This window comes from Manduca sexta, chromosome 7 (genome assembly GCF_014839805.1).
Source record: "Manduca sexta isolate Smith_Timp_Sample1 chromosome 7, JHU_Msex_v1.0, whole genome shotgun sequence".
NCBI lineage: Eukaryota > Metazoa > Arthropoda > Insecta > Lepidoptera > Sphingidae > Manduca > Manduca sexta.
In genome coordinates, this window is record NC_051121.1 from 8,276,945 (window position 1) to 8,291,107 (window position 14,163).

Consider the following 14,163-nt stretch of genomic DNA (forward strand, 5'->3'; position numbering starts at 1 on the left):
GATAGATTTAAAATTCACGTGAATTTAATTTGATTTATTCACTTGAAAATTTAGTTTAACTCAGAATACCAGGAGGAAATTAAGTTTTTTTGTGTTTAAATCAATGAGTTTGGTATCTAGGGTTCATATTTATTTTTCTTGAAGGGCGGGACTCAGTCGGTCGTTTACAAGTGGTGGACAAATGTATCCTTAGGGGACTTGCTCATTTGCCTAACTTCTTTTAAAACAAAATTTGAAATTTGTCTTGGAAATAACGAATGAATAAATGATAAACTACGTTAGAAATAAACAATTAGCAAGGATTTTGAATTGATAAAATCAAAATACTCACGTGTTTAATTAAATTTCTCTGTTACATCATACTGTTACAAATATAATCGCTCGAAGTTAATTCATATCGGCTTATATACTACTATTATATCGAATTTAAAGATAATGCGAAGTGCTCGCGCTATTTACAAAACAAGTTACTGCGATCTACACAAGCACTAAACGCGGCCTTACAAAATTATTATCTTATTACTATGGCTTTGAAAACATATCATGTGAAACTAATTTAAAAGTAAGTAAATATGGGCGTTTATCTAATAAATTAACTAACCAAACAATTACTATGAGATATAACTATATGTTACATACAAATATAGAATTTGTGAAGTATATTTTTCTATTTTACAGACACGTAAGTAAATTTCAAAATCTTTCGGCGTGTCCCTCAATGTACAATAATTTTACCATATTTCAACATGTATTCAAGAACGTGAGTCGCAATAAAAGTTTACAAACAAAATGAAATGGCATTTATTAATAACTTGCCTTTAAAGAATTTCTCGCTTACGCAGTGGACGGCTTACTACGCAGTTTCAATAACTTCTTTTTTAAACCGGCGGACGTCATGTTTCATGAGCCGATGACATTGCAACACTCCGTCCCTTTTGATGCGAATGTAGTTAAGTCGTAAGTACATTAAGGTTTATATAAGTACTATAAATGTTGGGATTTTTCGTTATTGTGGAATATTAAGGTTCATTATTGTTTACCGGTTATAAAACGTTTACTCGATTCGATTATTATGGAAAAGTTATATAGATTTTTCTGTTGGATGGAAAATATTTTATGCTATTGTAGAAAAAACGTATTTCCAAAATGTAATTAAGTTAAGCGTTTTAGAGATGTTTTAATTTCTCCAGACATGTTTTATTAGTGCATGTGTTTTAAAATAAGTATGTACTCTTAAAAACATTATGGATATTTATAAAGAAATTTTAAATGACTAAAAAGTAGACTAAAGGATCTCTTTAAAGTCGATAAAGTTCTAAATACAAGGATTGACCCAAAAATGTTGGGAACAATGAGTAAAACTCTTATGGGAATACTTTCATGTCGATATCGTAACACAATATGACAAAAATAAGACGCAGTTATTGGTCACACAAGCAGAACATTGTGTAGCGGACTTCACCTGGAAACATTTTCGATATCTTGTCATGCATTCATACATGCGCAATGCTGTCGCTAGCATTTACACGTGGTTGCTGACAATGGTTTCATTGTAAAATATTTTAGTTATCGTATTTTGTTATCGTAACTTTATTTACTGTTAGTGATATCAAATTCAGTTTACTGGACGTTTAATTGTTTCCACTGGAACAAACAAAATTGACCATTATTATAAGTACGTAGGTGTTTAGACTGTTTTTCATAAACAAATGCAGCAGTTAGCGCTTATTCCAATGCCGACTGTCACGGTATTAAACAAAAAGGTTATTGTACCGCGTGCCGTTGAATTTTGAACCTTATTGCATACGTTTTAAAGATGTGCATTTAGATATTTCAACACGTTTCTATAATAATTGCGGTACGCGCAGTCAAGAAGGTTTTAGTGTCAACGAACCGGTACTGTATTGTGAATAGATGTTTTTTTTACTTGTGTTTCGCGACGTAATTGTATGGATGCTTGTTGTCGTTAAGGACAGTAATGAAGGACGTAAATACACTACGCATACTGCGACAATACAAATTGTCTTAAAAGTTATAACAATTGACGTAATAAGTTCTTAAAATTTACTAAAAAAGAGCAGTTTTTCGTTTTAAATAATATTTCATATTCTTTTCACGGGTGTAGCATGTTATATGTTTATTTTATAATTAAATTGATATTCTATTTTCCTTTCAACCTGCATAGTGTTTGTGATCATGTGTCACACGTATTTATATGTCATTAAAGTTCAAGTTCCGGGTGATACCTAATGTGGAAGTTGTTGTCAATGGTTTTGCGCACTTCCTCGATAGGTGATGCGTAATCTATTTATTCTTGTATCATAGGCTTCAGTGGCGAAGGGTAAAAATTTTTAAAAGGTAATCCGACGCAAAAAAATTGTCTTAGTTATAACGACCAATTTAACAGAAAACAAAAACTAAGGCAAACGTAAATAAACCTAAAAGGGAAGCCGGTAGGAATCGGATTATATGGACGCTTTGCCACTTGGATTTGACTTCTATTAAGGGTTTGACATACCAGCGGACCCATGCTGGATGAGCAATTCGGCTTTCAGTAGTCAGTGTGGCATCAAGTTTTTAAAGATTTCAGTTTTCTTCCTTCCACTTTTCCTAATCCATTGCAGTGTGTGATCGGTCCAATGTTTCAACCATGGAATTTTTTTAAGTCTTCCTGATGCTAGCACTTTGTAGGAACCAGTCCGGATAATATAATAGGACAATAATGATGTTAATTCAAAATCTACTTGCGTTATTTCCCACGTTAATGCATAATTGCATATTCCTACTTATGGTATACTTTCACTATATGTTAATTGCAAAATACTTTTGTCTTATGTATAGCAAACAATGTAACTGATTATTATAAAAAAATAAAATCACAAACCTCACTATATTATTGTACTTAATTACAAATTACTTTTGTTTTACATACAGAAATCAATATAACTGATTATTAAGGAAATATAAAATCACAAACCCTGCACGAATTGTTAGCAATACTGACACTCGAAACTATTTTAACACGAATAACCGATATGAGGATAACATTCGACATACCTTCCAAAAAGTTATACCATTAATTTAACGTACAATGAGTCATTTCTAGGCGTCACTGAGTGGCAGGGTGTACTTTGACAAATAACCCATACATTGATACAAGCAATCTATATGGATAATATATTTTAAATGTATTGATGGATATCGAAATGATAAAAAAACTGGAACGTCATGAGCATTAGAATGCAAAAATGGTATGAATATATGCATAGATTAAAATGTAAATATGATGCATTTTGAAAATATAATAAAACAAGAATTGCACCAATATTGTGTTCATATTCAATAAATATTGACATACTTATTTTTGGTTAATAGTCACAGTAGAAGAGATACGTCTCTTTCTATCTTGTAGGATGCTCAAAAGGGTGATAACGCACCTTTTCAGTCTTCCAGCGAAGCGTAGTCTACTAGCTTTTGCTCGCGTCTTCGCCTAAATTAAACTTAGTTTGCTATAAATATTTTAAAAATACCCTTAATGTCCTTCCTGTTAAAGCTTCCTATTTACCAAACATCAAAATCGGTTCCGTGATTCAGCCTTTAAAGTGCAGACAGTTTCCGCGTTTATATTATTATGATGATAGTAAGAATAATATGGTGATGTTACAGGAGTCCCTGGGCGGCGGGGTGTACGGTTCAGTGGGGGCGTCTGGCGCGGAGGGTGGGGAGAGACGCGAGGGGGGCAAGCGCGGCCGCCGGCCCGGCAGGAAGGCGCAGCTCGACAAACAGGACATGAAGGCCAAACTCGGTATGTGTGAATATGGATATTTACATCTAGCGATGCGACGCGATGTATCGAGACGATCTGTGTATCGATACTAAAATTTATCGATGGTGGAATTGATTTGGCTTATTATCTATTACTAGCTGACGCGACAGACGTTGTCCCGTCTTAACTATGAATTTGCAGCGCGCATTCTGTCAAACACTGATAGTTCGCAATTTTTTTAATTTTTCTTTTATAAAAGAAGCTTTTACTGAAAATAACAAAACTAACAAAAACAAAAAAAAATAGTAAAATCGGTCCAGCCGTTCACGCGTGATGGCGTGACCAAGGGAAATAGGGATTCATTTATCTATACTTCTATATACTATTATATAAAGCTGAAGAGTTTGTTTGTTTGTTTGTTTGAACGCGCTAATCTCAGGAACTACCGGTCCAAACTGAAAAATTCTTTTTGCGTTGGATAGCCCTTTGTTCGTGGAGTGCTATAGGCTATATATCATCACGCTATACCCAATAGGAGCGGAGCAGTAATGGCCAATCTCAGGAAATACCGATCCAAACTGAAAAATTATTTTTGCGTTGGATAGCCCTTTGTTCGTGGAGTGCTATAGGCTATATATCATCACGCTATACCGAATAGGAGCGGAGCAGTAGGAAATCCGGTCCAAACTGAAAAATTCTTTTTGCGTTGGATAGCCCTTTCGTGGAGTGCTCTTATTTATATATCATCACGCTATGACCAATAGGAGCGGAGCAGTAATGAAACATGTTGATAAAACGGGGACAATTTATTAGTTTTGAGAGCGTCCGTTGCGTGCGCTGCGTAAACGGTTAAAGTTATGCAACCATGATGTATGACGGGATTGTTCCTCTTAAAAAGTTCTAAAAAATATATTATAAAACAAAGTCCCCCGCTGCATCCGTCTGCCTAAACGTGTTAAACTCAAAAACTACCCAACGTATTAAGATGAAATTTGGTATGGAGACAGTTTGAGACCCTGGGAAGAACATAGGCTCCCGGGAAACTACTACTTTTATAACGGAAAACTTTAGCCTGAAAAACTTATAACGCGGGCGGAGCCGCGGGCAAAAGCTAGTATATATATATATATATATAGATTTTGTTTTATTTGTCATTACTATCATATCTTTCGATGTACAAGTTTATCGCATCTGATATTGTAATGTTTTGGTGTGGTTTTAATAAATATTAAGTTGATTACTCGAGTCGCAGGATTGACGAGTTTGAATCATTGTAAAACAAGTGTTTGTTGAGGAACTCGCAAATATTTACTGCGTATTTATATTTTGAGAGTAGGTAAGACCGATACTACTCCCGTAAATCAGCTATTTTATACTATGAACAAAACTGGTCACAAAATGAATTTATACAATATTTAATAAATATTACTTACCCCACGTAAATATTCATATGTAAATCAAATTTGCAACCACTTAATTGACATCCGCCAGCCGGCTTCTGCGATGATCGTCAAGGTTGCCGAACAATTCAGATCCACCCTTAGCTTTAGTCATAATAAAGCACAATTTGCAACAAATGTTTGCATCTGTCGCACCTTTTAGCTTAACAAAGGAAAGCTTATCCAATGTCACGGTTCATGGAGAGAGGTTTTGATGGTATTGGTAACGAGAAAACACCCGCTTAGTAACAACTAAAGATATGTTAATAGTATAAAGAAGTTATGTTTGCAAGTTTAGATGAAATTCTAATCTTTGAAACAACGGATTGGATACTCGAGATGTTTTCATTAATAGGAGTCTGCATTAACCCTCGGTTATATTTTCAATTTGTCATAAAACAATTTTTAAAGCAAGCGGATTGTATACAAAGATATCTTCAGTTCATGGTTGGTAATCATCGTAAATTTTTTTCTTAACCCGTCATGACTTGTCAAAATTTTATTTTCAAATATGTACAGGTAGCTGAATGTTTGCCGCCAAACATTGACAGCTACGCGTGTGACGGAAAAATAACCTTATTATGTAGTATATAAGGTTATAATCCCGTGACACACGCAAATGTCATGTAGCTGTCTTGGCTCGCCGGCGAGCCACGAGAGACCAAGAGTTAAGCATCTGATTTATTATAATTTGATATTATTCAATATCAATTTGTGTGACAACTATATGAAAATAGAAAAAGGCCCTTTTACTTAAACATTTTTACTTTGGAGAGAGACATAGATAACAATTTTACATCGGGAATAGACACAATGAACTTAGTGACAATGTCACTAGATGGCGTTATAATGGTTTGTATTTAATTATTTATTATCATTCCCCCCCTTTAAATGCAAACCCATCATCTTGCAACGATCTTCAAACTTGCCCTTAATAGCTTTGGTTAGAACATCAGCAGCCATTCGTTCAGTTTCCAGATAGCGGACTTCAACTTCCATGTTAGAGATTTTTTCTTTAATGAAATTGTAACGTATGTCAATATGTTTACTTCGAGCATTATAGTAATCAGAACCTGCAAATTTAATCGCACTTTGATTATCACAGTATATTACAGTAGGCAGACCCTTGATATCACATTGAAGTCCCAATTCCAAATTTCTCAGCCACATAGCTTCCTGAACAGCTGCTCCCAAGGACATGTATTCAGCTTCCATTGTTGATAAGGCTACTGTAATCTGCCTTTTAGAACACCATGAAATTGGTGCATGCTGAAACATAAATATATATCCAGAACAAGACCTCCGGTCGTTACAATCTGAGGCCCAATCAGAATCACAAAAACCAAATATTCTTTCTTCTTTATTATTTTTCTTGAAATGTAATTTATAATTCTTTGTGCCTTTTAAATATCGTAATATTCGTTTGACTGCCATCCAATGTTCAAATTCTGGTTTATTATTATAACTGCTTAATTTATTTACAGCATAACATATGTCAGGTCTAGTTCCATAGGCTAGATATAAAAGACTACCTATTGCTTCTTGATATGGTAGGTTATGTATAACATTTTTCTGTTCTGTGTGTAGCAATTTATTGTTTGGATCCCATGGCGAAGCTACAGTTTTGCATTCAGTCATATTAAATCTTTGCAGTATTTTTTCTATATAAGCTGATTGATCAATATATATTTCATCTCTATTAATGTTTTGAGTAATTTTCCATCCAATGAAATGTTTAGCTATACCAAGATCTTTCATATGAAATTTGCTTTTTAAATTCTCTTTAATATATTTTGCATTTTGTTCATTGTTAAAGATTAACAACAAATCATCAACATACACTAATATGAATGTCATACTATGTTCTTCAATTTTATAATATACACATGAATCTACAGGTAAGCTAGTAAATCCTAGTTCTTTCAAAGCATTTCTTAATTTTAAGTTCCATTGGCGGCTAGCTTGTTTTAAGCCATAAATAGATTTGTTCAGCCTGCATACCTTGGTTCCATGCTCATATAAAGGAGGTTGACTCATGTAAATCTCATGGTCAACGTCTCCTTGTAAAAATGCTGTTACAGCATCCATTTGCTCAATATACATGTTATACTTGACTGCCATTGCAAACAAATATCGGATTGATGTATGTCTTACCACTGGGGCAAATATTTCGTTATATTCTGTGCCCTTTTTGCTTGTATCCTTTAATTACAAGTCTTGCCTTATATCTCTCAACATTGCCATCAGCATCAGTTTTTAATTTGTATACCCATTTGCAAGGAATCATCCTCTTACCATCCGGGAGATCGACTAATGTCCATGTATTATTTTGAATAAGCGAGCGAAACTCACTATCCATGGCATTTTTCCATTCTATGGCATTTACATCTGAAAGAGCTTCCTCAAGAGTCAAAGGTTCCGTCACTGACTGTGCTGTCTTCAGTGGCATTGAGGTATCATTATGTTGACATTGGTAGCTATATAAATTATTTTTTACTTGTTTGTTTCTAGGTCTCAAAAATATATTGCTTCTTGAAGATGTCAACTCATCGTCATGTGATGGCTCAGGAACATATTCATTGTCAGATGAATGCTCAGATATGTACTCATCATCATCACTGCAATTAGACTCAGTATTATTTCCAGGTACATTTAAGTCTTTGGGATTTAGGCTCTCATGTTCACTACTGTCCTCATCAGAATTAAGATTTTGTGATAATGGCATGATAACACAATTATTTTGTACAGTATTTTCAATAAAAATAACATCTCGGCTTTTAATTATTTGTTTTTTTCTTTCATCATACAAGCGGTATCCTTTGGTATCTTCACAATACCCAACAAACAACATCTTTGATGATTTTGGATCCCATTTTTGTCTCCTTTCTTTAGGGACGTGAACCATTGCAGTACATCCAAATATCTTCATATGATTCAAACTAGGCTTTTTACCTGACCATATTTCTACTGGAGATTTATACTGCAGACTTTTCGTAGGAGAACGATTTATGATATACACAGCTGTAGAAACTGCTTCAGCCCAAAAGGATTTTGGTAATCTAGAATTAAGAAGTAAACATTTAGCCCGTTCTACAATTGTACGGTTCATACGTTCCGCTAAACCATTTTGTTCAGGGGTGTAAGGATTTGTGGTCTGATGTTTAATACCTGCAGTCTTTATGAAATGGTCAAAGTCATGGTTCACATACTCTTTGCCATTATCTGTACGCAATATCTTAATATTCTTGTTTGTTTGTTTTTCTACAAAGTTTTTAAATTCTTTAAATTTTTCTAATGTTTCTGATTTATTCTTTAAAAAATATATGAATACTCTTTTTGAATAATCGTCTATAAATGTCAAGAAATATTTTGCACTTCCGAGAGACTTAGCTTCCATTGGACCACAAATATCTGAGTGAATTAATTCAAGAAGCTCGGAGGCTCTAGTGCCACTGTTTACAAATGGTTGCCTACTTTGTTTGCCTTCTATGCAAATATTACAAATTGGATTTTTTGACATTTTTTTACTTTTAGAACATTCATCAAGTTTTTGCAAATCTTTGAAATTGAGATGGCCCATTCGCTGATGCCATATATTAATATTAGTTTCATCCGCAGTTGACAACAATGCAGATACTGTATTAAAAACATTATTAAGTTTGTACATATTATTGTGTTTTACTGCTGTCAAAATTAATTTGTTATTTTGATATATTTCACATCTATTATTTTTGAACTTTATTTCACAGCCTTGTTGTGTCATTTGACTGACAGACAGCAAATTAGTTGTTAAGTTAGATACATATAACACTTTTCTTACTTGTATTTCCTGAGGTTTGCCATTAGAATCTTTTATTTGTATATTTACATTGCCACATGCTTTTACTGTAACACTATTGTTGTTTGCCACTTTAATACTTTGGACAGGACTTGGAGCTACATTATACAGCCATTCATAATTTCTACACATATGCATTGAGGCACCGGAGTCCACATACCAAGAGTTCTCATCCATTGAAGTACCAACTGGAAATGCAGCAAAATAAGTATTAGTATTATCATTTTTAGTAATTTTTTGGACAGGCTTTTTTTTTTGGAAATAACATTGTTTACTAAAATGCCCGTATTTGTTACAATTGTAACATCTCGGGCCTTTACTATCATTCCTTTCATTCTCTGATTTTTTATTGGCCTTATGGTACTTATTGTTGTGCTTTGAATAAAATGCTACTGAGTTTGAAGCCTTTACATCTTGGAGTATTTTCGTCTTCACTGAGTCGGCAGTGATTGGCACACCTGAGCTTTCCATGGCCATAATCATCGGTTTGAACGTGTCGGGCAAACCAGCGAGCAGCAACGTGCCCAGCCACTCGTCATCAACAACGAAGCCAATATTACGGAGCTTATGTGCGGTAGACATAATTTTATTCACATAATCTTCTACATTGTCACAGTTTTCTAAGGTAGTTGTTATCAAAGTTCTTAAAAGACCTACCTTTCTCGTAAGACCTGAATCATCAAATACCTTTTGTAGATTTTGCCATACTTCCTTAGCTGTTGTAGCTTCCTGAACATGGACATAAATCGTCGGATCTACCAGAAGGATAATTTTAGATTTTGCCTTAGTATCACGCTTCTTATCGTCTACATAATTAGGGCCGGGTTCGATTGTTTCCCACAGTTCTTCATGCTCCAGGTAATTTTTAACTGCGAATTTCCAAGTGGAGTAATTTTCTCTCCCAATCAATTTTTCGATATTTATTGTCGATAATGATCCACTCATTTTAATATTGTATTTGAAATCGCTGAAAATAAAATTATGAGCACGCGGCAGCCGGCAATTTCGGCTCGTATAGGTTATGTCGAACTTAATCTTCTTTAATCTCGGAAAGTATTATAATTTTCGTTACTTTTAATTATGACAAAGATGTCTGGGCCCATAACCTATTATAATTTGATATTATTCAATATCAATTTGTGTGACAACTATATGAAAATAGAAAAAGGCCCTTTTACTTAAACATTTTTACTTTGGAGAGAGACATAGATAACAATTTTACATCGGGAATAGACACAATGAACTTAGTGACAATGTCACTAGATGGCGTTATAATGGTTTGTATTTAATTATTTATTATCATGATTATTATTAAATAGTTGTATGCATTTTGCGATAGACTCATAACATCTTACAGGCTAAGATCGGCAGTACCAATTCTGTTAAATATTTATCGATATGTCTAATTGGCACATCACTATTCTTTTACAAAATGCAGATGAACTAACCGCCTGTTTTACAGCACTGCAGAATTTCAAATGGGGCTTATGTTAGACTAGTTTTTGCTCAGTTTTGTCTGCGCGCAAGAGTTTTTCCCCGGAATAAACGCTGTTAAATTGTAATGAAATGAATAATTTTTCAGAGAAACAGTAGCTCTCCTATTAGTGATAGAAAACATGGTAGTTCATGACTTATGACTTGTTCGAATACTATACAAAGGAAAATTATAAGGATGTCAGAACTCGGCAAAGCCCAAAAAACGCGACGCGATGTCGTTTAATGTCGCTGTTTGTGATTGGTCGACACCAATGCGTCGGTCACGTGTTCGTCTCTCAACCAATCACAATAAAACGATTCGGAGTCGTGTCGGAATTTTTGCCATATTCTAAACACACTGGCTTTTTATTGAATTCTTCCTATGTAACTTTGTATATTATTACCACAAATATTCCCCTATCTGCTAACTTTACTTTAGTAATCAGTTGAAGTTGCATTGCTCCACCGTTTCATATTTCGTACATCACACGTTTTGCGCAACAATAGTGTCGTTTCTCACGGTTTTAGCTGTGTTATTTTACTGCTTATTTTTTTATATGTTTCTCAGAGTTCCAATTTTAGAAGGAAGATCTGGGAATCAAATTATTAGTTTCCATCAATAATTTTGATGAAATTCTAAATAATAAAAACATAAAATTTTCGCTATTATTACTCAACGATTTTTACTTATCATTGACATTATCTGTCTAAAATACTAAATTAATAACCCTTATTTCTGTAATATGTATTATGTTTACGCGTAATATGCAAATATAATAATTAATATCTTATAATAGACTTAAAACAATAACGATATACACATACGTGGTGAATCAACAATGGATTTACATTTTATCTAGTTCCATAATAACACAAGGCTGTTAAGAGCAAAGTCTAGTTTTATTTATAAACATAATAGGTAGGTAATATGCTATAATATACTTTGCTATTAAGGTTTATTTTCGTAAATAAAAATTATGGCACTACTCAACGTCTAATTCATTGCTAAATATTAGAATGTTGACATACGAGTATGATCGCAGTTTTTGATGACGTAACGACCGTTTTCAATAAACGACACTTTTTTCGATTCATCGTGAAAATGGACCAATCCGAACAAAGTTTTTTGACATGCTTACAAATGACTTAATTTGATTGGTTCATTCTCACGTTCAGATCGAAGATTAAGATTGAAATCGTTTATTGAAAACGGCACGACGTTCATTACCGCTCAGATGGTTCATTACGCCAAACAAAAGGAAAATCAAACATTGCAGTTGCGAGGCAAGTGAATGAATGTACCGCACTCTGAATGCTAATTAGTCGTCACGCAAATCGTGTCGACTTGGTCTCGTTGGCAATCGTGACTTGAATCGTTCGGTTAATGAGTGGCGGCATCACTGTGGCGCAATGTAGCGTACCACAGCCAAATATAATGCCAGATAAAAATATGTAGGTGTAAGAAGTTCTCGTGGTTGATCTTCTTTATGAAAAATTAAGTCGTTGATTGTTAGACACAATCCAAAATTATGTAAACATTTGTTAAAATTTTGGGTAGTTTTTTGTTTGTTGGTTAGTTACATAACAATTTACAATGGTTCAAATTTCATCTGCTTTTCTGTCCTACAGGCAATTTATTTTTTAATTATGGAAGACGTGATATTTTCACTGTTCAGCCCCGTTAAAATGTCTCAAACAAACATGATTCGAAACTCGATGTTTAATTTTGATGTTTGTGATTGATCGAGAGACCAATGCGTTAGTCAAGTGTTAGGTAGCCAATCACATTCTAAACACACTGTCTTAAAATCATTGCATTCAAGAAGCAACGTCATCATGCGTCTTTCTTGGTTCGACTTGACGAGTAATATCGTGATTCGTCGTAGTGTATTGATATTTAGGTCGTCTATTTTTACTTTAGCATCGATCCCAACGGTTGAATAAGTTATGGTGGGCGGCACATGGGTCTGATGGCGCATTAGTGTTAGAATTTATTTATGTGGGTAGGTAAGAATATATCGCTGAAAAAGAACATCTATGGAATTTAAGTAGATTGGTATTATGGTCTGTGAAGGGTACAGACGTTCCAATAATATGACAACACGATCGATGATGGGGACTTTGTAGTTATATACAAACTTGTCTAGAATTTAACTCATTACCAATTGTCGCTATTAATCCATTTTTAAAACTAATCCATCCGCTTTTTTACTTTTATTTTTGTCAAAATATATTCTTTTCTTTCTTTTATTTCGTCTCCACACGTTCCGCCGCGCTAGCCCAGTTTTCTGTCTTATATGGAATTTAATCATCATTTTATGAACGCAAATTGATTAATCTCGTGTAAATATTGGCTAATTTCGTAAATATTTCAATAGATTTGCTAACATCTCTATTAATACACTATTTGTGCATAATAGGGCTATGTTTGTTTTTGTTTTACGCCATCAACATGTTTCTATATCGTCTCCCGACACGCGGTATGAAAGTAGGTTAATGAGTATTGCCATTAAACCATAATTATTATGCCGCGATTGTCCTGTTTGTATCTGTAGAAAAATTGCGTTTTTAAATTCAAATTAGATCTAAGTTCTAACATATTGGCTGTTACTGGGGTTTTATTCGTCCCCTCATTGCAATTGTAATACGCCGAGAAAATGGCCGAGAAGTTTTAATCCTTTAGTTGCGCGGGGTTTTAAATGCGTTTCCTATTTTTAAGTATATGAAAAATACATTTAAGTATAAGAAAGCAATATTAAAATTATAATTATTTAAAACGAAATTATTGGGGTCCTTAAAACCAATGTACACATCTATTTAAAGCTGCATTCGGTGAAAAAAACATGTCCTAGAGTACAAATGTAAATGAAGTCAAAAATATATTTAAAATTATATTCATCCTCTAACTACACCCTGACAATTACCCCAAACATAACGGTTACTTGACCCCAAATATATTTATTTCAGAACGCAGTCGCCAGTCGGCGCGTGAGTGTCGGGCTCGCAAGAAACTGAGGTACCAGTACCTTGAAGAGCTAGTAGCTGACCGGGAGCGGTCGGTCATCGCGCTCAGGAAGGAATTGGATAAGGTACGAGATTCATTTAAATATAGCATAATTTTTTGGAGGAATTATTATTTCTGATTTACAGTTTAGACTTTAGAAAATAGGGTTAATCAATTCTCCCCTTATTAATAGACGTCATTTATCTAAGGACGGAGCATTGCTGTGATAACAAGTCTGTTTCTCAGATTTGTTTATCTGACAGCCAACTAGATTCAAGTTGTATCTCAATATTAGCCAATCACAGCGGCCCTATGTCTACGCACTGTGAAGGCTGCCATGCCCTCAGCACTGGGAAAGAGACTTGTTATCACATCAATGCTCCGTCCTTAGTTAAATAAACTCTATGAATAAGGGAGTCTGTATTTAGATGTTGTGAGATATAGGTCTTTATTAAATACACGTCGATGCATTAAATTAAAAATTGTTACAAAATTCGAAATTTATAAATGTCAGAATTAAAAAATAAGGTTTAGAGAAAAAAATATTTATTTAAAGAAAAAATATTTCTTACTTTTAATGTGGGAAGAAAAAATATTTTTAAGAGAAATTATTTCTTAATTTTAGTTTTACAAATGGAAT

The 14,163-nt window shown here is 34.0% G+C and overlaps 2 protein-coding genes across 2 annotated transcripts in view; one reads left to right on the top strand and one right to left on the bottom strand.

Annotated features, from left to right (window-relative positions):
* The window catches only part of LOC115441532 (REPTOR-binding partner), a 35,376-nt gene that overhangs the window by 12,009 nt on the left and 9,204 nt on the right, over positions 1-14,163 (top strand). The window contains 3 exon segments of the mRNA XM_030166389.2: positions 3,667-3,805; positions 13,487-13,608; positions 14,149-14,161. Coding sequence (XP_030022249.2) covers positions 3,667-3,805; positions 13,487-13,608; positions 14,149-14,161 — 274 coding nt within the window.
* Positions 9,101-10,333, bottom strand: LOC119193832. Its single transcript, XM_037447588.1, has 2 exons — positions 9,701-10,333; positions 9,101-9,231 (listed from the first exon to the last, which is right to left on the bottom strand). Exons 1-2 carry the CDS (start codon positions 9,986-9,988, stop codon positions 9,142-9,144), a joined length of 378 nt encoding a protein of 125 aa, XP_037303485.1. The 5' UTR covers positions 9,989-10,333; the 3' UTR covers positions 9,101-9,141.